General features: G+C 39.2%; 1 protein-coding gene across 1 annotated transcript in view; it reads left to right on the top strand.

Moving 5' to 3' along the window:
• The window catches only part of LOC135760368 (uncharacterized), a 48868-nt gene that overhangs the window by 7585 nt on the left and 15706 nt on the right, over positions 1–25577 (top strand). Inside the window, exons 3-7 of the mRNA XM_065274329.2 lie at positions 6508–6885; positions 6981–7025; positions 17722–18087; positions 21254–21631; positions 21722–21778. Of these exons, the coding sequence (XP_065130401.1) occupies positions 6508–6885; positions 6981–7025; positions 17722–18087; positions 21254–21631; positions 21722–21778 (1224 nt within the window). The remainder of the gene's footprint in view (positions 1–6507; positions 6886–6980; positions 7026–17721; positions 18088–21253; positions 21632–21721; positions 21779–25577) is intronic.

Here is a 25577-nt window from a genome sequence, read left to right as displayed (position 1 = left end):
TACGAGATACAGAAACAAACACCCTTTATTAAAAATTACAACATTTCACGTCATGCTGCAATATCACCTTAATTTAACAGCTCGTTGTCATTAATTCCTTAACGTAACATGTATTAGCAACCAAACTTGACATGAAAAACCTCTGTATTTAATTAAAATGACTAAACTATTGTTTGTTAATTTTTTTAATGGCCAGTGTAATTTTATTTTAGCTGTAAAAGACAGGTTAAAAAGGAAATAATGATTTTCAATTAGACAAATGTAAAATGCACTTAGAAACATCCTTCAGTGTATTGGGTATGTGAAACTCTCAGATGTACCCCTCTCCTCACACTGTCTTGCACTTAATTTGAATAAATAAACAAAATACAATTCAAATGTGCCCTTATGATAAACATTCATTGATATGCAATACCAATTTTGTAAACACATGCAGATTTTTTTTTTTCAGTTTTTGACAGTAAAAATTACTTTTTGCAACGAAAGTTAGAAATAGAAAGTTATCATAGCTTATGTAAAAGAAAAATCCTTTGTTAATTTTTTGTTTTATTAAAATGGTTTATTTGTTTATATTTATTTCGTCAGAATGAATAAAAATCATCAAAATGAAGAATGAAAACAAATCAGGTGTGTTTATAAATCTCTTTTTTTATACATTGGAGGATCTTTTTCCATCGCAAAGCCAGATATCAAGAATTGGCAAATAAATCACAATCATGGTGACATAATTTATGTTGCAATGCTTCTGGGACCCATTGTAATATAAAACTCATGACTCCCACCATGCATTGCAACATGAACTATGTCACCATGATTGTGATTCATGTGCCGATTCTTGATATCTGGCTGTGTGTTGAAACAATTTCCCCAATGTATAAAAAAATAATATATAAACACCTGATTATTTTCATTCTTCATTTTGAGAATTTTATTTCTTATAGAAAAACTACAAACACATTGTTTATTGTTGTTTATTTAACAGGACAGCGCATTTTAACAACAACACATCTGTAAAAAAGCCTTTTTAATAAATGACCAAATTAACAAAGGATTTCTCTTTTACATAAGCTATGAAAGCATTTTAATTCTAACTTTCTTTGCAAAGATTGATGCGTTTTTACAAAGACAACAACTTGAAACAAAGAGTCAAACTGTCCAACTAAAGGAAACGCTGATCACAATAACGGTGACCAAACATTTTCAATAAAGCATATAATCCCTTAAATGGTTATCTTAGGTAAAGGTAATCGTAAAGTGTTTCATGACAGCGACCCCGGTTTGTTGTTATAAAATACTATTGTTGCCATGGAGACGCAACAGAAAAAACTTAAGGGTTTTTCTGCAACACCCTTAATTTTAAGGGAAACATAAGGGTGAACTTAAGGGAAAATTACACTTAAGGTGCTTTATGCAACCGGGCCCTGGTCCCAATTATACAACGGATATTTTTTGTCCAAAGTTTTTAAAACTCCTTAATGACAAACTGCTCTAAAAAGTGCAGGATCTCATTTATATTATTGACAGAAAATAAATTTTTGATTAGTAAATTAATTAGGTGATGATCTTTACCATTACATACCAACCACCTCAGGATTATTTTATTAACTTCACATGTTCATAACAAATGTGGTGCATTAACATAAAATTAACACAACTAGGGATAAAACTAGTAAGCAAAAGTGAAGGGTCAAGAGTCCAACTAAAACAAACACTAATCACAATAATGGTGACATAAAATTAAACAAAACATCAACATCTAAACCTAATAACTGAATTGTGTTTTCTACAGCAATTTATTTACTGAACATTCAGAAATGATGTTTTATAAAATATATAACAAATTTAATTAAATAAAATATTATAAATTATAAAATAATATTAAAAAATAAATATAATAAAATGTTATGTTTCTCTATCATTTACATAACAATCAAACAAGTCAATATAATAAACAGTTGTTGTTTTAAACATTGTGTGAACATTAAAACATGACATTGTCATAACGTTTAAAAATGGTAAAATGTAACATTCCTCTAACGTTCAGACAACCCAGAAACTTTCTTAGAACGTCAAGAAAACTGGACACTTTTTACGTTGGCAGAATGTTTTTGGGAACGTTGGGAACTTTAAGGGAACATTCTTAGAACTTTTTTCTGTTAGCTGGGGAATTAATTAAAGCACTGTCAAACACCCCCACATTCTGCACTCACTTCAAACACCTTGCTGTTATCTTAAAAGTAACTCTAAAAGTAAAAGTAACTCGCAATGTATGCAAAGTGTCTCTCTTCCTATCAGCGCCGATCAACAAGCATTTAAAATGCTAGACAGGAAGGCTAGAGGGGATGACTTTTTATTTTTATTAATCTTCGTGTTCTGTTATAGATTAACACATGGATACATACAAACATCTTAATACAAGCAAAAGATTGGCTAAATTAAACTGCCCATATTGTGTAAAAGTACACAGCCCACTTTGTCGGAATGGAGGTACCGAAACGCCTCTGAGCTTTTCAGGTTATTAATTGTATTTCCATCCATATATCGACATGTTGTCTGCCCGTGATGTTACCTTAAAAGACCCATGGCATGAAAATGTTAGCACTTTGTAGGGGTGAGCAAAAATGCAAATGAGCTGATGAAGTGCAAACACTGATCACAATGATGGTGGTTTGATGCAATTCAAACTCAATTGAGGTGTAAATTATTTTTTCGCTCTCTCTTTCTCTCTGCACTAAATGGCAGTGCAGATTAAAGGGCCGGTATTATTATAATAAGATCTCCTTATTACATCATAAGGAGAGCCAAATTTCAATGACCTAATTTTTGCTCACACCTAAAAAAGTGGCAATGCTAACACTTTCATGCCATGGCCCCATTAAGCAATTTTGAGTGTGGCATGGTTGTTGGTGCCAGACGGGCCGGTCTGAGTATTTCACAATCTGCTCAGTTACTGGGATTTTCACGCAAAACCATTTCTAGAGAAGAATGGTTTGAAAAGAGAAAAACATCCAGTATGCGGCAGGCCTGTGGGCGAAAATGCCTTGTTGATACTAGAGGTCAGAGGAGAATGGGCCAACTGATTCAAGCTGATAGAAAAGCAACTTTGACTGAAATAACCACTCGTTACAACCGAGGTATGCAGCAAAGCATTTGTGAAGCCGCATGGGCTACAACAGCAGAGGACCCCATCGAGAACCACTCATCTCCACTACAAATAGGCAAAAGAGGCTACAATTTGCACGAGCTCATCAAAATTGGACAGTTGAAGACTGGAAAAATGTTGCCTTGTCTGATGAGTCTCGATTTCTGTTAAGACATTCAGATGGTAGAGTCAGAATATGGCCTAAACAGAATGAGAACATGGATCCATCATGCCTTGTTACCACTGTGCAGGCTGGTGGTGGTGTAATGGTGTGGGGGATGTTTTCTTGGCACACTTTTGGCCCCTTAGTGCCAAATGGGCATCGTTTAAATGCTGCAGCCTACCTGAGCATTGTTCCCGACCATGTACCCACCCATTTAGCATGCAAACCATTGAAACAATGTTAAAAACAGTTGACTTGTCAATGTTAACTGCATATGTTATATTTACAAGAATTAAACTTCTTGATAACATTGTTTTATTTGCAATAGCAAACGTATTTTAAAACACTGCTTCAGCAGCCAAAGAAAACTTACCGTTAAAACACAAGAGTAAAGGGCCCAACTAAATTTTGTGATTTGTTGAAATGTCAATATTTTTTCAATATTAATGGAGGGTGCAAACGTGATATTGATTCAATGGTATTAACATTGAAAAATCAGCGATTTTTTAACATTGTTTCAATGGTTGCATGCTATCTGGGCATCATCTGATGGCTACTTCCAGAAGAATAATGCACTATGTCACAAAGCTCAAATCATTTCATATTGGTTTCTTGAACATGACAATGAGTTCACTATAATAAAATGCCCCCACAGTCACCAAATCTCAACCCAATAGATAGGATGTGGTGGAACGGGAGCTTCGTGCCCTGGATGTGCATCCCACAAATCTCCATCAACTAGATGGATGCTATCCTATCAATATGTCACGGAGTGACTAGACAGGGCGGAACCAAAAGTAGAGTGAAGAAGTTCCGCCCGGGCCGGTTTGCACGGACACCGGCACTTCCGGGTTTCCCGGGGATGCCCCGCAATCACCATAATACGGCACAGCTGCGTGAGCAACGTGGCAGATGACGATTGGACGAGCCACGCTGAAGAGAGGAATATAAACGGAGAGAGTAGGAGTCACTTGGAGAAAGTTTTGATCGCGTTGGATGTGTGCTGCGTATACCGGTTGGGTTGTGAGTCGTTCTGGTGTTGAAATACGTTGCTGTGATACGTCTGGGTTCTGTGAAGGGAGAAGAAACACCGTTCAAAGTCAAGTAAGAGTATCTTGTAATTGAAACGTACCCATCTGCACCTTTTGTTGTTGTTGTCTACACGAAGGATTGGGAGCTCTGCATTAACGGCATTGTTTATATGGGAGACGTCCTGAGGAAGGAGAAATAAGGAGAGAGAGAGAGAGAGAGAGAGAGAGAGAGAGATCGGTTAGAGACCCGCCAACTGTGAGTAACAGCAATTCAGCGACTAATATTGGATTGCTTGCATGTTAAAGGAGAGTGTAAACCATTTCTGAACGGCCCCTCTAGATGTGTGTAATAGGTGGGTGAGCCGAGGGGTGTGTGTATTGAGTAATACTGGACAGTGAGAGTTTGCCATCAGGTTGAGGCGCTGTACTACGTGGCCAGTACCATTCTACCCTGCTATTCAGGCACAGTCCCACCAGGAGAGGAGTACGGACCCTAACCTATCCACTGGAGTGTGTGCTGTGCAACGAGTGAGTGATTTAATTTGACGTGAGTACACAAAGCTTTTGAAGTGTTGTGGTGTGTCCTTGTTGTTCGTACTCACCTTAGGAGGGATTGAACCCTGTGGATGCCATTGGGGGCCGCCTTGACGGTGTGTGCCCAACCAACTCATTTACGCTCTGTAGCGGTGTCCAGCAGGAGCTACGTGGAAACACCGAGTGAGATCTTCGCCTGCCTAGGGAAGAGGACGTGCGGTCATTGGCCGTTTGGAGTTTACTCAGCGGGACGTAGCGTGTTGGCCCCGGCCGTGAGTGCATTGGACGGTTGCGGTGATGTATGGATTTAAATTCTGAACTTACCTTCTCATGAGCTAAAGCTAACTTACCCAGAAACGACCCACAGCCTTAGAAAACCTGTAACGCAAGGAAGATACTTACCTTTGCACGGGCTAAAGCTAACTTACCCCGCCACGACCCACAGCCCTAGAGAACCTGTAAAGTAAAGAAGATACTTACCTTCGCACGAGCTAAAGCTAACTTACCCAGCCACGACCCACAGCCTTAGAGAATCTGTAAAGCAAGGAAGATACTTACCTTCGCACGAGCTAAAGCTAACTTGCCCAGCAACGACCCACAGCCCTAGAGAACCTGTAAAGCAAGGGAGATACTTACCTTTGCACGAGCTAAAGCTAACTTACCCAGCCACGACCCACAGCCCTAGAGAATCTGCAAAGCAAGGAAGATACTTACCTTTGCACGAGCTAAAGCTAACTTACCCAGCGACGACCCCTAGCCCTAGAGAACCTGCAAAGAAGGGAAGATACTTACCTTATCGCTGGTACAGGCACCCAGAAAGAAGGCATAGTGTGAGTGATCCAACGAAGAACTTACTTTGTTGTTTATTCTGCCCTCAGGAGGAACGAGGCGCGCCACGGAAAGTCCTTATACGCAGGAGGTGGGCCGAGGATGAAGGAGCTCCGCCCGGCCCTTGCCCTGTTGTCCCCTGGCCCCGCAGAGAAGGCTTCTCCCCTCCAACGTCCCCGGCCCCGTAGTACTCCCTCTGAGGGCGAGAAGCGAGACTTTTTTTAGATTCCCTTTCCCCATTCCCCACTATAGTTTAAAACAATAAACTTTATTTAAATTATTTAAAATTACTTATCTCTTGTTGCTTGGTCATTGGAGTGCTTTTGGGACCTCCTCGAGGTGGAACTTGGGAAAGAGCGAGACGCACACAGTCTGTGGTCCGCTCCGACCTGTGACAAATATGGGCCAATATTTCTAAAGAATGTTCTTAGCACCTTGTTGAATCAATGCCACGTAGAATTAAGGCATGTCTGAAGGTGAAAGGGGTTCAAACACAGTATTAGTATAAGTCCTTTAGGTGAGTATATATATATCACTATAACAAAGTTATTTTGCTACAAAAAATTTGTATTTGTCTGATAATGTAATCTTAATATGATGCTCAATGTACACTTAAACAGCTTTAATTAAGCTCTTGAAAGAAAAAATCTTCATTTTATGTGAGCGTATTTAAAACCATGAGCACTTTTCTTGACTCAAAGCCTATTGTATAAAAATATTTAAAACCATTCAGCCTGATTTTATTTTATACAATAAACCACACATGCATCTGCATATATTAATTATTTCCTAATGTTTTCATCAAACAGATGATCTCTCTGCTGACCCCTGTGAGAACTACACTGTGCTGGACAACACTTGGAGAGCCACCAACTATTATTCCGGCTCCATGTGTGACACCTCTGTCAGTTGGGTCGGCTGGTATCGGCTTTACCTTAATGGCCAAAATGTTAGAATGCCAGAAACATGTGTTATTAACTATAGGTGTGGTACTGTCTACCCACTGTGGCTAAGAGGTGGACACCCAAAACCTGAGGATGGAGTGGTCACCAGAGATGTTTGTGGTTATGCGGACTATTACTGCTGCTATTATCAGTCATATCCCATTAGAGTCAAAGCCTGCACAGGTGGTTATTATGTCTATGAGTTTGTTAAACCAACTAGATGCAATATGGCATACTGTGCAGGTAAATATGTTTCAGTCTGTCTACTTGTACATTTAAGATTTGTTATAAGATATTTCTGTCTTTGTTCATTTACTACACTTCATTAAACTTTTCAGATCTTAGCAGTGTTAACTCCATCAACACAACAATCAGTTCAACAGGTACAGTAATGTAAAGTGTTGTGTTGTCTGTGGTGGTGTGTAAGGGTTCGTTAAATGAAGGGCTTGACATGAATTTAACTGCCTTCACTCTTATGTTGTTGGGAAATTATGTTTTGTATATGATTAGAGTTGAGTTAAAGGGGTCATATTATGAGATTTTTTTTAAGATGTAAAATAAATATTTTGTGTCCCCAGAGTGGGTAGATAAGGTTCTAGCTCAAAATACTCAACAGATAATTTATTATAACATGTTAAAATTGCCATTTTGTAGGTCTGACCAAAAGTGTGCAGTTTTGGGGTGTGTAATTGTGACTGGATTACAGTCAAATCATACTAATAAGGCCCGCACTTCAGGCTTTCAACCAAATGAAAAGGACAAGCAGAGACAAAGTCACAGATAACAAATTTATTAATCAATTAAATTACTAAAACCACATTGAGCGAGACAGTAAAATTTAAAAGACCCTTTTGACCAATGGAAACAGGTCAACAAAATAGGCTTTGTTGTGGTTGGCTTACATGGGCCGTCCACCATACACTGACCAACACAAACAAATTCAAAAATTACAAGAAAAGGAAAAGGAAAAAAGAATAAACTAATCAAGTTAGTTTATTTTCTCTGATTGCAATAAACAATTTACTGCTCAAATAATAAACACACACTTCAAACCAAATAAAGAACACAAGTATGTAAATCCACCCAACACAAACCAAATAAGGTCAAAATAAGACAAATTAAATAAGAAAACACAATCCCCACAATAACTACACTACATTCTTGAGCAGTTTTAATGTAAAGCAAATCAAAGAAATAATACCACTCGAATAACAAAACCAAAATACTAAATCAATTCAAAAAAACAAAGCCTAATAAAACTATTATACTTATACTAATAATGAAGAAAAATAAAGCAACCAAAGACAAAATTTCAATACAACTCACACACACCACACACATACAACCAACAAATACACACAAACCAAAAGATTATAACACAATCAATCTGCTCCGTAAATGAGCAGCATTAATACAAAAAAAACAGGAAATATCACAAACCCCAAAATCCAAAATAACCAAAATAAATCAATAAATAGACAGGTCTAAATAATAATACCAGATAATGTCAGTAAAAGAAAAACACAATTTTACGTTAACTTCATTGTTCACACAGAACAAATACAATGAGCAAATAAACACAGGTCAAAAGACTACACTTGATCTGCTCCGTTAGCGGTATCCATACAGAAGACAAAAAGAAATAACAAACCCCAAAATAACTGAAATGACTAAATCAATTAATAAACAAATCTAAATGATAACTGATAATTTCAACAAAACCGAAAATAAAATAAAGAAACAACCAAACAACCACACAATTTCAGTTAAACACACATACCCAACAAAATACAATCGGCAATAAATGAAAGTCAAAAGGATTGCGTCACTATTAATCTGCTCCGTAAGTGAGCGGTGTCAATATGCAGGAAGCAACCCAAATACAATACCCCAGATTTCTAAATAACTAAGTTAATAAACCATACATAAAATTAAGCCAGCGAGGTGGCGAACCCCATAAAATCCCAAAATCAAGTTACGGGTTTAGAGCGGCTCCAATGAGCCTCGTACAGGCATTAAGAATGTTCAATGAACTTGCGAGCGCTCGATACAACCACGAGCGTGCACTGCAAACCCGCTTCTCAGACGGGAACGCCGATTTAACCGCAGCAAAGCAGCAACTGGCACTCTGAAAAACATTAGACATACATTCGTTTGCTTTTCTTCTTCCTCCCCACTCCTCTCCCATTTATAATCACACCAGAAGGGTAGGGAAAAATAAAATTACCTTTTGCGTGTATAACACTCACATACTCACAACGGATGCCTGGATATACCCGACTTATCTAAAATAACACCAAGCAAGCACATTAATCACACCTGTGAATTAAATAAACTTCCCCACGAACACCCGTATTCTAATTTGTATAATTCCCTCCCCTCTATACCCTCCAATTTAACCAAACCTACCTTTACCGAGGAGTGAAGGAGATACAAGACCTACAGCAACAGGTCACATCAGTACAATTGGCACGAAGAAAGCGAAATCACCTATGCCGATATACAGCCACAGGTCACATCAGTACAATGGCACGAAGAAAGCGAAATCACCTGTGCCTATATAGCTACGTGATTGCCTGACGTACGCAACCACGCACCTGGTGCAATCTGTCCGCTCTTTTAAAGGGCTACGCCAACTATTGTTAAAGGGGCAATCCCACTACAATCTACCCCGGGATTTTCAATCATTGTCCCAATGATTCAACCTTCTACAGCCAAGGGCGGAAATGACAGTCCCTTCCCGGTCCCGGGAGGGAGTTCTCAGCGGGCAATAAAACGCTAGCGGATACATCACCAATTACAGTCCTGGGCAAATGATAACGATTAGAATGTTTCCCAGCCGTTGTCCTAGTCGATCTCCGTACGCCCTGTGCCCCCATAGTAGAGACCTCACTAGACGGCGAATTTAGACCAGAAACTAAGGGGAGGGTCCCTTCAGATGTCACATTTGGAACAACCTCCACAGCGGCAGGCGGTAAAGGTTCGATAACCACCATCACAGAGTCCCCCTCATGCAACCATTCCTGACAATCTTGTCCCTGTAAACCTAAATCAACATGATAAGCCTGTTGTACAGTTTCGGGAGCCAGCTTCAACAGGGACCTATGCACGTGTTTTACCCGAGTGCGCTCATTCAATGAAGATATACTATACACCTGACCACCTTCCTGCGGAGCTCTTACTATTTGATACAGAACAGTTGACCACAAATTCTGAATCTTGTTACGGCCCCGAACTCCACACTCTCGCAAGTGTACTAACTGGCCCACGATTAGTGGTTGACCCCTTACTGTCTGATCATACAAGGTTTTCCTATGTTCTGCAGCGGCTTCAAGACGGGCTTTTACACGTCCATATGTTACTCTTAGTCCCTCCTGATGCCTAGCCACCCATTCTTCCACACTACCCCCAACTGGATCCTCTACTCCTGCTAGCAGAAAATCTACCGGCAGCCGTGGAGTTTGCCCAAACATCAAAAAGTGAGGAGACTCACCAGTAGTCTGATGGCAAGTGGTGTTATACGTAAAGACCACCTGTGCCAAGTACCGAGTCCAGGAGCGTTTCTGTTCAGGTGGAAGGGAACGAAGGAGATCGTGCAGAGTTCGATTGAACCGTTCACACTGTCCATTACCCTGAGGATGGTATGGAGTTGTGTGAGTTTTCTGAATCCCATAAAGATGACACAATTGGGCAATCACTGCACTCTCAAAGTTTCGACCCTGATCAGAGTGAAGTCTGGCTGGCACACCCAACTTATAAAACCACTCCTGGACCAGGACATTGGCTACGGTGGTCGCTCTCTGGTCCCTAGTTGGCACAGCCAATGTGTATTTAGAAAATACATCAGTCATAATTAGGACGCTTTCCCGTCCATCACTAGATGGTTCTAGGGTGGTAAAGTCAACAGCCACTATTTGGTTGGGCTTGGATGCCAACAAGTGTCCCATAGGAGCACGAGCTACTGGATAACTGGGCTTTGAAATAGTACACTGTTGACAGTTCTGACAATGCTCTTGTACATAGGTGCTCATATTTGGCCAATAGCATCTCCTACGAATTAGCTCATACGTCCGTTCCCTGCCTTGATGGCCATGCCCATCGTGCAACTGCGTAAATACCTCGTTCCATAAAACCTCTGGTAATACCAATTGGTCCACCTCCTCCCCACCATCAGGGAGTTGGAGGTGGCGGTACAACAATCCCTCCTTAACAAACAATCGACCCCATTGTCGCAAAAGCTCCAGCCCAGATTTCGACATTGACTGTCGCTCTACCTTAGAAGGGTACTTATTTCTGGAAAAAAATGCAAGGAACTCACTCAATGTTGGATCTTCTAACTGCATCTGCTGGAGCTCTTCCTTAGAACGAAATGGGAAGGCGACAATGGCATGTTGCTCTGCACCTACCAACTCACCTTCATCCTCCTGTTGGATGTCAACTGTAGTGAGTGTCTGGGGCAATGGTGTACCAAAGGACTGTGTCGAAATGCAGGAGGAATACTGCCTTGATAATGAATCGGCATTACCATTAACCCGACCAGGGCGATACTTGACTTCAAAATCAAAAATTGCCAACTGAGACACCCACCGCTGCTCAGTTGCCCCCAACTTGGCTGAATTCAGGTAGCTCAGTGGGTTGTTATCTGTATAAACGGTACACTGATGACCCAGAAGATAATCCTTAAATTTTTCCGCCATCGCCCATTTAAGGGCGAGGAGTTCAAGCTTCATGGAACTGTAATTTTCCATATTCTTTTCTGTAGGCCTCAGCCCTCGGCTGGCATAGGCCACTGGCCGTAACTTTCCACCTTGCTCCTGACTAAGCACCGCTCCTAATCCCAAATGACTAGCATCGATGTCAAGCACAAAAGGCTTCGCAAAGTCAGCATAGGCCAACACCGGAGCTGCCACCAATTTCCCTTTGAGAGACTGGAATCCCTGCTCACACTCTGGGGTCCAACAGCTCTCTATGGGTCTACCGGAGCCCCTCTTTTTCTTTGTCCCACCCAACTCTGCTACCAGGCGATGCAGAGGGGCAGCCAACTTGGCAAACCCCTCTACAAAACGCCGATAATAACTCACAAAGCCCAAAAATGATCGCAACTCTGCAACGTTACTAGGTCGCCTCCATTCTGCCACCGTACTAATCTTACTGGGATCGGTAGAAACTCCTTCCTTTGAAACCACATGCCCCAAGTAATGAACCTCCTGACGGAAAAAACAGCATTTCTCCAGTTTGGCCTTTAAGCCCTCCTGCTGTAACCGGCTAAAAACCAACTCCAATCGTGCAAGATGTTGGGCAACATTGGTGGAAAAGACAATAATATCATCCAAGTACAACAACAAGGTTTGGAATCGTTGATCTCCAAACATACGTTCCATCAACCGTTGGAATGTACTTGGGGCATTGCACAGCCCAAAGGGCATCCGATTAAATTCGAAAAGCCCAAAGGGTGTGCAAAAAGCGGTCTTACCCTTGTCTTGCTCTGCCACAGGAACCTGATTATAGCCACTTACTAGATCAACCGTTGAAAACCACTGAGCCCCAGAAAGTGCATCTAAGGTCTCTTCGATGCGGGGCAAGGGAAAAGCGTCCTTTCTAGTCTTCTGATTTAACTGTCGGTAATCGACACATAACCGTATGTTGCCATCTTTTTTCTTAACGACAACTATAGGGGAAGCAAAGGGGCTACTACTTTCCCTAATCACCTGACTCGCTAGCAATTTTTGCACATGTTCCTTAACCGCAACATAGTCAGAAGGGGGAATTCGCCGATACCTCTGCCGAATAGGAGCAGAATCCAAAAGTGGGATCTCATGTGTGATCAAGTTGGTACACCCCAAATCAGAATCATCTGTTGAAAATACAGATCTATATTTACCCAACAGACCCCTCACCTGACTCTGCTCTTCTTCAGAGAGGTGCGAGAGATCCATCTGCTGGATTACCTCTTCTACGCCATCAACACTTCCAACTTGCGAAGAAACAACAGCCTGTTGGCAATCAACAACACCTGGACGAGTAGCAATAATCTCCCCTGGCCAGCTCATTGGCTGGACCTGACACAATGTCCCCACCACTTGTCGTGGTTGCAGGAAGACATCAAGTTCACCCATGTTAACCATAGGGACTTTAGTAATACCACCTCTCACCGGAACCAGGGATACAGATGCCAACAAGCCAGATGGAAGTGGATTCCCATTGTCTAAAGGCTCGTAAAGGGCCATAGAAAGTAACCCACACTGTACAGCACAAGTAACTGGGACAAACTGCAAGGAGTTTGCTGGAATGCGGACCACATGTTTACCCCGGACACGTACAGGCCCCCCACTAAATTCTGACCCCTGAAAGCAACCAGTCTGGCAACATTGAAGTGCCGATGTCCACGCTGGAACTTCTTTAACTATAGGGAGATTAAACAACTCTGGGCCATGTTGATTAAACAGCTCCTGAAAGCACTCACCTATAACATTCATCCCCAATAGACCTGGCAACCCTGATGTAGAAAGAACCTGAGGAGGATCCTTTACAACAAGGACACCCTTATTGTGAATACGTCTACCCAATACAACAAAATCCAACTCCAGGTATCCTACAAAAGGAATAGAGAGACCATTAGCGGCCCGAAGCTGCAACCATCCACATTCATTCAACCTTTTCTTACCCCAGGGCTCAAAATGAGCCAAGAAGAAGCTCTCTGTGACAGTGGTTACCATGGAACCTGTATCCAATAAGCATGGAACATTAACCCCACCCATATTAACTACAACTGAGGGGCATTTACCCAACAAAGTAGAGGGTCCACTACCAGTGGGGGCAGGGGCCCCTGAGCCAGGCCCTATCCCTTCCGAACTGTGGCTCATCAGTTCAGAGGGTTGCAGTTTTCCGCCTGCCCATTAGGAGGCACTACATTCCCATGTGACAAACGAGCCCGTTGATCTCTAAACTGAATCTGTCCTAGTGTACAATTACGAGCAATATGCCCAGGCTGATTGCATCGCCTACAAATGATAGGGCCAGGCTGCCTGGGACGGTTACCTACACTCTGGGATTGCAGTTGCCGTAAACTTTGAGTCAGTTCATTAAGTTGTTCTTGCTGGGCCCTCATCATTCTCTTCAGTTCTGTGAGCTCTGAAACATTTACCTCTGATGGACTAGAGGAATCTATCTGTCCCTGTACTCTATACTGAAGAACAGAGGAAGCTGGGAGCGAATGACTCCTCTCTCTCCTCTCCGAATGAAATCCCTCATCCACCCATCTTATTGCCTCTTTACGAACATCCAGAAGGGTGGAATCAGGGTCCAATCGAACAAAACGTTTGAGCTCCCGCCGCAAACCACTATCCAGCACATGCTCTACAAACTGGTCTCGAAGTAAAACCACTGAATTAGTCATACCTCCAGGGGTATGTTGTACCACCTTATCCATTAATGCAAAAAGAGCATGGGAATACTCCTGCAAGGACTCGCCCTCAAGCTGTTTACGAGAAAAAAAGTTTTGCTGCAGGGCAATATAGGACTGTGAGCACCCATAAAGTTCCTTCAAGATAGAGAACACCTGTTCTGGTGTTTCCCTATCTCCTCTTGCCCTATACTTAATCTCATTCTTGGCAGGACCCTCTAAGTGATCTATAACAAATAATGTCTCCTCAGCTGAAGGCAGATGTCGAACCCGCAAGCAGGCTTGTATCTCCTCCACCCATTCAAACACATTGTCTTCCCCTCTACCACTAAACATACGACCCCTCCGTTCCCTAGGGACGTAAACGACTCGTTCAACTATGGGGCTAGGGGCAGGTAGGACATTCACAGTTGAGGGGCCCGCCGCTCCAGTAGCCTGGCCTGCTTGCTGTTGGTGCAACCGCTCATTTTCTCCCCTCAATGACTGCACTTGCCTTCTCAACTCCTCCAATTCAGCCTCCATATCTACAAGCTTCCCCCCCCCCAAAAAAAAAAGAGAGAGAGAGAGAAAGAAAAAAAAAGGAAAACCTTACCACTTAACCCAAATCTCTTCCACTATCACAATCCTGGCTGCTTCGTACCAGCTGCTGCTTTGCTAAAAAAAACACCAAAAACACAACAACACACAACCATACAATTCTTCTCTGCGACTGTCTCTGCTTGTCACTTCGTCCTGCCGACTACGCCACTTGTGACTGGATTACAGTCAAATCATACTAATAAGGCCCGCACTTCAGGCTTTCAACCAAATGAAAAGGACAAGCAGAGACAAAGTCACAGATAACAAATTTATTAATCAATTAAATTACTAAAACCACATTGAGCGAGACAGTAAAATTTAAAAGACCCTTTTGACCAATGGAAACAGGTCAACAAAATAGGCTTTGTTGTGGTTGGCTTACATGGGCCGTCCACCATACACTGACCAACACAAACAAATTCAAAAATTACAAGAAAAGGAAAAGGAAAAAAGAATAAACTAATCAAGTTAGTTTATTTTCTCTGATTGCAATAAACAATTTACTGCTCAAATAATAAACACACACTTCAAACCAAATAAAGAACACAAGTATGTAAATCCACCCAACACAAACCAAATAAGGTCAAAATAAGACAAATTAAATAAGAAAACACAATCCCCACAATAACTACACTACATTCTTGAGCAGTTTTAATGTAAAGCAAATCAAAGAAATAATACCACTCGAATAACAAAACCAAAATACTAAATCAATTCAAAAAAACAAAGCCTAATAAAACTATTATACTTATACTAATAATGAAGAAAAATAAAGCAACCAAAGACAAAATTTCAATACAACTCACACACACCACACACATACAACCAACAAATACACACAAACCAAAAGATTATAACACAATCAATCTGCTCCGTAAATGAGCAGCATTAATACAAAAAAAACAGGAAATATCACAAACCCCAAAATCCAAAATAACCAAAATAAATCAATAAATAGACAGGTCTAAATAATAATACCAGATAATGTCAGTAAAAGAAAAACACAATTTTACGTTAACTTCATTGTTCACACAGAACAAATACAATGAGCAAATAAACACAGGTCAAAAGACTACACTTGATCTGCTCCGTTAGCGGTATCCATACAGAAGACAAAAAGAAATAACAAACCCCAAAATAACTGAAATGACTAAATCAATTAATAAACAAATCTAAATGATAACTGATAATTTCAACAAAACCGAAAATAAAATAAAGAAACAACCAAACAACCACACAATTTCAGTTAAACACACATACCCAACAAAATACAATCGGCAATAAATGAAAGTCAAAAGGATTGCGTCACTATTAATCTGCTCCGTAAGTGAGCGGTGTCAATATGCAGGAAGCAACCCAAATACAATACCCCAGATTTCTAAATAACTAAGTTAATAAACCATACATAAAATTAAGCCAGCGAGGTGGCGAACCCCATAAAATCCCAAAATCAAGTTACGGGTTTAGAGCGGCTCCAATGAGCCTCGTACAGGCATTAAGAATGTTCAATGAACTTGCGAGCGCTCGATACAACCACGAGCGTGCACTGCAAACCCGCTTCTCAGACGGGAACGCCGATTTAACCGCAGCAAAGCAGCAACTGGCACTCTGAAAAACATTAGACATACATTCGTTTGCTTTTCTTCTTCCTCCCCACTCCTCTCCCATTTATAATCACACCAGAAGGGTAGGGAAAAATAAAATTACCTTTTGCGTGTATAACACTCACATACTCACAACGGATGCCTGGATATACCCGACTTATCTAAAATAACACCAAGCAAGCACATTAATCACACCTGTGAATTAAATAAACTTCCCCACGAACACCCGTATTCTAATTTGTATAATTCCCTCCCCTCTATACCCTCCAATTTAACCAAACCTACCTTTACCGAGGAGTGAAGGAGATACAAGACCTACAGCAACAGGTCACATCAGTACAATTGGCACGAAGAAAGCGAAATCACCTATGCCGATATACAGCCACAGGTCACATCAGTACAATGGCACGAAGAAAGCGAAATCACCTGTGCCTATATAGCTACGTGATTGCCTGACGTACGCAACCACGCACCTGGTGCAATCTGTCCGCTCTTTTAAAGGGCTACGCCAACTATTGTTAAAGGGGCAATCCCACTACATAATTTAAAATGCAAATGAGCGAATGAAATGCAAACACTTATCACAATGATGGTGGTTTGTTGTAATTGAAACTCAATTGTGCTGTCAATTATTTTTATTGCTCTCTTTCTTTCTGCACTAAATGGTAGTGCTGTGGTTGGATAGTGCAGATAAAGGGGGCGGTATTTTTGTAATTCGCCTTGCTACCTACCTCACAAAACTGGAGATTTCTGTTTGACCTTAATTTTCACATGCTTGCAGTAAAAAGCTTACCCAAACAAAGTTACTGGGTTGATATTTGTACATTTTCTAGGTTGATAGAAGCACTGGGGACCCAATTATAACACTTAAACATGGAAAAAATCTCATTTTCAGGCTAAGACCCCTTTAACAAAAATTTACTTGCTTGAACCTTGAGCTTGAACCTTTAAATGTATACACCACTGTATACACCAAATTCAAGACTGCATAAAATGTATAACACTGCAGGTCAATAGCAAATATTTAGCCCTGATATGGTTCTAGAATGTTTATTTTTTTATAGAAATTGAGATTTTTATAGTGTTATGTGACATTGGTCGCTAGTGCGCAAGCAAATGGACCAATGAGCAGACACTGTGTGTAGGTAATGGGAGTTGATTGTGAATGTGTTTTTATATCAAGAATCCTGCTAGTTTATAATGATTTACAATATTAGCATTACAGCGAAATATCATGCAGCCTCCCAGGATGTCATTTTGCATTTAAATAACTTCTAATAGCCGTGTAAACACATTTGTATCTGTTTGTAAACTGAAAGGATAAACTGCATTCAAACAATGTTTATTAAAAACATGTAAATTAAGAGAATATTTTAAAATACTGAGGTCCATTAGAAGAGCTGTGATTTACCTGAATTGCTTATTGTGATGGGAGGAACACTACTTTGAAGTTTTCAGAAAACAGTGTTTTCATAACAGATAATTTCTCTGCAGACCCCTGCAACAACTACACTGTGCTGAACGATTCAAGAAGATCCACCAACTATTATTCTTCCTCCTTCATGTGTGACGTCTCTGTCAGTTGGGTTGGCTGGTATCGACTTTACCTTAATGGCCAGAGCACTCGAATGCCAGAAACATGTGTTGAAGAAAACATGTGTGGTACTGCATATCCACTTTGGCTTAGTGGTGGACACCCAAAACCTGAGGATGGAGTGGTCACCAGAGATGTTTGTGGTCATGGAAACAACTACTGCTGCTATTATCGGTCAAATCCCATTAGAGTCAAAGCCTGCACAGGTGGTTTTTATGTCTATGAGCTTGTTAGACCAACTACATGCAATATGGCATACTGTGCAGGTAATTCAATTTTATTAAACTTACAAGTCACACACCAACCTAGAACGATTGAGCTGATATGTAGTATTGGATAAATAATATATATGAGGGCATTTTTATCTGTTTATAAAGTAAAAATGTACAGTTACACAAGTAGTTCTTGTGGAGAACATTATCTCCTAATAAATGTAAAATCAAAGAAACAGATCATACCAACAACAAAGAAAACAAATAAACGTAAATTTAGTCAATCTATTAAAATACTGACATCTACTACACTGTAAAAAATTGCTGTTAAAAAACAGCCAAATTTAACAGTATGATTCTGTTTTTTAACAAAAACAGAAGTATACTGTTAAATTCTGCATTCTGTAAAAAAAACAGTTTTCAGAATAATGTGAATTTACAGCCCTGAGAGTCCACCGTTAAAGACTGTGTCCCAAATCACACCCTACACCCTCATTCACTATTCCCTACATTAGTTTCCTAATGATCCACCTGAAATCAAGTCAATGAGTTCAAGTACTGAAGCATTAATGATGGACACCTGCTGCTAATAAACAGAATCACTAAAGAAAAGATAAATACAAAGATAAGACATGAGCAGAAACACTTACAGACACAAAGACTTAGATGAACATCAACTGAAAATAACAGAACACATTACATCTCTCCATATATCACCAGATGAGAATTAAACATTTACACAAACACCATTACCATCTTCACTTATAAACCACTTTGACTTTATTTCTGTTATACATTTACAAAAGTTCTTACTGAGAACAAACAGGTGTTTACTAGACTTTACAAGCATTTTCTTTAAAGTCACCATTATGGTGATCACTGGTTTCATTAGTTGGGCTCTTGACTTGGTTTTCAGTCTGGTTGCTATAACTGTGTCTTTATGATGCATGTTTGTTATGGCAAAGAAAACCAAGAGATGATAGACTCTCGTGAGGTTGGATGTCTGAATATTGATCAGTAGTTTGTCTTACCAGCCTTATGAAGCTTAATCATAAAAATTAGTAGTTCTTAGGAATGTTTATGAATAAGTATTTGCATATTTGAATCAGAATCATTACATTAATTATTAGTATAAGAGTAATCTGATAGCTTGACAGAGTTGCCTTCAAATGTATTTTTGCAAACTTGAAAACAGTCCTCAGCTGACACTCACAGACATCAAGAATCAGCATATGATTCTCAACTAGGGTGACAAAAGAAAATGGAAAAACAGTTCATCGGCCTAATGAGTTTTGTACTATGCTGATACCCAGCATGCATTGCAGCATGAAGCTTTTCATTTGATAGTCACCATTGTTGAGATTCATAGCCTGATTCTTGATGTCTGTGTGTGTAGTTTGCTGGTGTTTTTAAATTTCATTTAATCCCAATGTTTTTAAGATTCCTCTGGCTACCTCAACACTCAGTTTCTGTCACATTATTAGACTACTATAAGGGGTTGCCACCCATCTAATCAGTTATGAGCTTTTGTATAAATCAGTAAATTACTTTTGACTCATGAGACTTACACCATAACAGTCATTAGTTAGTGATAATACTTTATTTATACTTTTTTGCCATATTCAATGTCTTTCAAATCACATTGATAAGCATGAATAATTATAACACCAAAGGGGAAACCCAAGGATCAAGAGTCCTAGTAAAGTAAACACTGATCACGAGAATGGTAACTATTATTTAGGGATTAGACTATTAGACTAAAGCTGTCCAAACTCAAAACAACTTGCACTGACATATTTTAAAATACATCAGTGCCCTTTGTTTCGCCTGAAAATGCACAAGTTATGTTTTTAGTTAGGCATGTTTGTTAAAACTTGTTAAATTTCCTAATTAAACTATTCCTGGTTTAAGATAATACCTGTTTAGGAAACCACACCGTATGATTTATTTCTCAGTAAGAGCTAATGTACATATAAAATAAAATCTAACTGGTTTGTAATAAGTGAAGATGTTAATGCTGTTTGTGGAGTTGTTTGATGATCTTCTTGTGAGATCTTAGAAAATCTGAGTAAGTTTGAGTCTCTTCTAAGTCTGTAAGTTGAGTTTCTGCTTGTTTTCTCTTTTACTTATTTTGTTCATCTTTTATTCAGTGATTGTGTTTGTTAACAGCAGCTGTTCATAATTAACTCAATCATCACTTTATTATCTCATTAACTTCAACATTGGGTCTGTTTCTTTTACTCTTTGTAGTGTGGACACATTAAGCAGTGTTCTTTTGACACCAAGGATTTTGCGATGGGGTTTAAAGGGTTAAATATGTAAGATATAAAAACACAGAATGCTAATGTTTTTTAACAGTCCGAAGGAGACCGTAAAAAAACATTATCTTGCTGGCAACCAAGCTGCCAGTTGATTACTGTTATTTAACAGAATGTGCTGTTAAAAAACAGAAAACTTAACAGTCAAATTTGCATACAGAAATATGTTAATTTCACACAGACATTAGAGAAAAGTCCTTGTATTTTGTTTTTTAAATCATGTGAACTTAAAAACTGTTCAGGGGATTTACACAAGATGATAATGTGAGAGATCTCTAAGTGTTTAATGTTTTGTTTTGTTAGTATTTGACTCAGTTTTTGGGTTACCATTGTGCTGAAGAGTAGTGTGGTTGTTTAGGTCAAGGATGGGCAGTAGATCATTGATGTTATGCTGCCTGTTGTTTTATTTTAAAGCAGTAACTGTGTAGTTTGCTCATGGTGAACTACATGAGATTTGTGTGAAAGTTTAAATGTTTGCAGTTCAATTTTAGAAGTAATATTTGTTTTCAGTGGACTCAAATTAATTAAGTTCACAATACTAACACCACCATGTAAATATATTTATTTATAAACTTGAATGGATCAGGCAATTGGTTTCCTAAATGAAATGAGTTTCTTTCAGGGCATTATAACATTAACATACTGTTAAAATAGGAGAGCTGTAAATTAACGGAAGTAGAACTGTATTTTAACAGAGGCAGAACCGTAAAATAACATTATCTTGCTGGCAACCAAGCTGCCAGTTGATTACTGTTATTTAACGGCACAATTTTTTAGAGTGTAGACAAGCTGTATTTTTTTTTTATAATAATAAGCTTTTAATGCAGCTTTTCTTAGACTCTTAGTGAAGAGAAAGAAAAAGCTTTAAAGTTTTTGAGGAAAACAATGTTTTTATTGAACAGATGATTTCTCTGCTGACCCCTGCTACAACTACACTGTGCTGGACAATTCAAGAAGAGCCACCAATTATAATTCATCCAACACGTGTGACAGAAATGTCAACTGGGTCGGCTGGTATCGGCTTTACCTTAACGGCCAAAATGTTCGAATGCCAGAAACATGTGTTGATAACTCAAAGTGTGGTACTGATGCCCCACTGTGGCTAAGAGGTGGACACCCAAAACCTGAAGATGGAGTGGTCACCAGAGATGTTTGTGGTCACCATGACAATTACATCTGCTATTTTCAGTCATATCCCATTAGAGTCAAAGCCTGCACAGGTGGTTATTATGTCTATGAGTTTGTTAAACCATCTACATGCAATATGGCATACTGTGCAGGTAAATACTTTATGTCTGTGATTCTTAACTCCATTTGTGATTGTTGTGTCTCTGTTCATTAATTCAATTTAATCAATTAAATAATTTCAGATGTTGACAGCATAAACAAAACCTACATAAGTGTCACGCCAGCGATCACCACACCTGGTAACGATAACATTCATTAGTTTATATTTCAAATTTTCACAATGTCAACTGTGCAATGCATGTTTAACAATTACTTTTTGGCTGCATTTACACTTTGCATTAACATGCGATCTCTGTGATCCGTTCACACAGATCCGATCATCAGTGTATCAGGACACGGCACGTTTACATTTGTCAACATTAAAGTGTTTTCTGTATCTGGATGTGTGATCGGATCACTTGCGGGGAGACGCGCTGAATGAATAGCTGTCAATCACAGATGGCTACAGCTGTCTTTAGCCACATGATTTAGGGTTGTCGCGGTAACCGCAATCACGTATTGTAAAGTGTTACTGAGAAGCCAACAGCAGAGAATAACTAGCAACCCCAATAACCGTGATGTTCACATTTTAGGCTTTATTTATTTCTTTTTTAGCATTAAAGGCTTTATCTTTGTGTATCTGCAACGTCCGCACCGGGGATGCACGTTTATTTTTGACAGCTGTCAGTGAGAGGAGATGAAAGTGGGTGGGGTTTTGTGTGACGTTGACTTGTAAATGCAAATACGATGGCTGGATTGCGTTTACATTACACTGAGATCCGATCACAAAGCATCCTTGACTAAGGGGCTGTTTACACTTGGTATTGAGGTGTGTTTTCATCGATCGGATCACAAGTGGACGAGAGAGACACATCACGTTTATACCTGGTATTTAAATCCGTCTCTTTTGTCTACTTTCGACCGTTTCTGTCCTGAATACTGTGAGGGGTGGTCTGTCGAGACGGTGGGCGAGTCTCTCTGCTGTCATTCAAACGTGAGCGGGAGTAATTATTACGCAAACTAATATGCTGCACATACACAGTAAAACTCCCAGTGTTAAATTAACACTGCTGGGAGCATATATGGTCCCACTCTACAGGGTGTTAAATTTACACTGAATCAGTGTTAAAGTTAATGAGGTAATGAAGTGATGATTAAGACATTAATGGTGAACACCTGCTGGTCATTTCATGTCAAATCAACTTCATTTTAGAATTGTTCCTGTCTCTAAGTTTTTATTTTATTTTTCTGGAGAAAGTAATACTAAAATAATGAAAAAGGTCAACATATTAAATGCAATAGATATATAAAAACTGCTGTGTGTATATATGATTCTATCTTACAGAGTTTTAAAAAGTTACACTGAAGCAGAGCCATCTTTAACTTTTGCCTCTCTATCATCATCTGTGTTTGAAACTTAAAGTTACAACTTGCTTGTAGAGTTACATGGATGATAAGTTTAATCTCTATACAACAGCTGTATTTCTGGTTAATAAAGTGAGTCACCATTGTCCCGATTAGTGTTTCCATTAGTTGGGCACTTGAGTCTTGAAGATTAGAGTTGGCCTTCTTTTGTTCATTGTGTTTATTAAACACATCTGTTGGAGCAGATGGAGGTGACACAGATGAAGTTATAAACTGTTGGTGTGCTACAGTAGTTGTTAAATATTGTGATTCACTGATCTCAAACAAAAAAAAAACACTAAATGTAAGTTACATTTTTTTATGTTCAGTCAAACCTGTGATGTTCCTATGCTGTAAATCCATACCCTTAAAAGTTAATTTTTTTTACACAAATCTAATCTGTGGTTTCAGTCGGACACCCTGAGACATCAACAATCACCCTATAAAACACAATCATGGTGACAATCAACAACAAAGCTTCATGACATCAACAATCACCCTATAAAACACAATCATGGTGACAATCAACAACAAAGCTTCATGCCGCAATGCATGCTGGGTACCAGGATTGTAGAAAACTCTTTCATAACTCCCATCATGCATTGCAACATGACACAGTTGTGCAACTTTCTTACCATTTACTGTCACCATTGTTGAGATTTGTATCCGAAGTCATGAAGTCTCTCTAAAAAAAAAACTATAGAATCAAAGCACCCTTATCCAAAACTATGTAATTTGCATAGAGAAACATTTTTTATGCTTTTTTTCTTCACCTTTTTCATATCATATCATATATTAATGTTTTTAAAACAAGCAATTTTAGGTGGGTTGATAAGATTTTTTCTACATCAAGCAACAAACAAGTGCTTTTATTGAAACACTGTTGCAATTGCTAATATTGGAGAGTTAGTCTAGTGAAGGTCAAGGGACAAACACCTAACTAAAGGAAACACTAATCACAATAATGGTGACTTCAAATGAATCTAAAACACAAACTGGAGATTTATTGTGATAATTTTTGTGATAAATATCCATTTGACTTGTGATTACATCGTATCAGAAAGAAGATTTGTCTACTAAATCACATGTGTGGATGCTGGAATAGTTGAGCACTTTTATTTTTTCTGACAACAGTTGTTTAGAAGTTAAACTTATCATCGTCTACAAAATAGCTCTACAACAAAGTTGTAAGTTTGGGTTTCAAACAGAGATGATGATAGAGAGGCAAAAGTTAAAGATTGCAGCTTTTTACTCTGCTTCAGTGTAACTTTTTAAAACTCTGTAAGATAGACTCATATATACACACTGCAGTTTTTATATATCTATTGCATTTAATATTTTGACCTTTTTCATTATTTTAGTATTACTTTCTCCAGAAAAATAAAATAAAAACTTAGAGACATGAACAATTCTAAAATGAAGTTAATTTGACACAGAATGACCAGCAGGTGTTCACCATTAATGTCTTAATCATCACTTCATTATCTCATTAATTTTAACACTGATTCAGTGTAAATTTAACACTCTGTAGAGTGGGACCATATATGCTCCCAGCAGTGTTAATTTAACACTGGGAGTTTTACTGTGTAGCTTTGTATGTTAGAGTCTGAATTTTCAGCGCAATTGATGAAATAGGATCGCGCAACATTCACACTTTCAAAATGAAAATACGGAGACCAGCGCTGCTTTAGTTTTATCAATGAAAGGCTAAAAATCCAGCTGTTCACCGTGTGTTCACGGCAGAAGTCAGAAAAATACGTAAAACTTCTGTTTAGTACCTCAGATTAGATAAATTGGCAGAGAGAAGGTGGTTGCGTGTGGCTGTTCGAATACATTCAACCACATGTGTGTTTACACCACAAAAGCAATCCAATCGAAAGGGGTTTTGAATGTGGTTGAAAGTGGTCAAAAGTGGACGAATTCAAAACTTTTTGAACACCGTTTACACCTGGCATTAACGTTGTCCACTTGTGAACCGATCGACGAAAACGCATGTTAATGCCAAGTGTAAACAGCCTCTAACTCTGCATCAGGACACACAGATTGGATAACATTCCAAACACAAACGTGTTTAAACTTGTCTTTTCAATGTGTATGTGGACAACATCTGGATACAGGTCGCATGTTAAAGGACAAGTTCGGTATTTTAAACTTAAAGCCCTGTTTTCAGATTGTTTATGGTCAAATAGAATGGTTTTGACTGAAATTTTGACATTTTCGGCTGCCCTGAGAATTTTCGCGTGTTTGTGTTTCAGCTCAGACCTCTACAATGGGTTTAATGGTGCACTGGAACAATCCTTCCTAAAATGCATTAAACTTTCGTTTACAAAGACGTGAAACTCACCGAGTGGTCAGGGGTGTTCACTGGTATGCTCACACAAAAATCGCTCTAAAAGACGCATTCCAACAGGTTTTAGTTTTTACCAACTCCATTGACTGTATTAGACGTCCTGTGAGGTACGGTATTACTCCGCGCCGGGAACTTTGTTTCTATTCTTGCAATTGGCAAAGGCGGATTAGCGCCACCACCTGGGCTGGAGTGTTTATTATTCAAGCTCTAAGCGGAAGAATGTACGGGTGTGAGGCGTTTGGGGA

This window comes from Paramisgurnus dabryanus, chromosome 4 (genome assembly GCF_030506205.2).
Source record: "Paramisgurnus dabryanus chromosome 4, PD_genome_1.1, whole genome shotgun sequence".
Lineage (NCBI taxonomy): Eukaryota > Metazoa > Chordata > Actinopteri > Cypriniformes > Cobitidae > Paramisgurnus > Paramisgurnus dabryanus.
The sequence above is the reverse complement of the archived record's forward strand: the minus strand, read 5'-3'. Positions and strand labels throughout refer to the sequence as shown.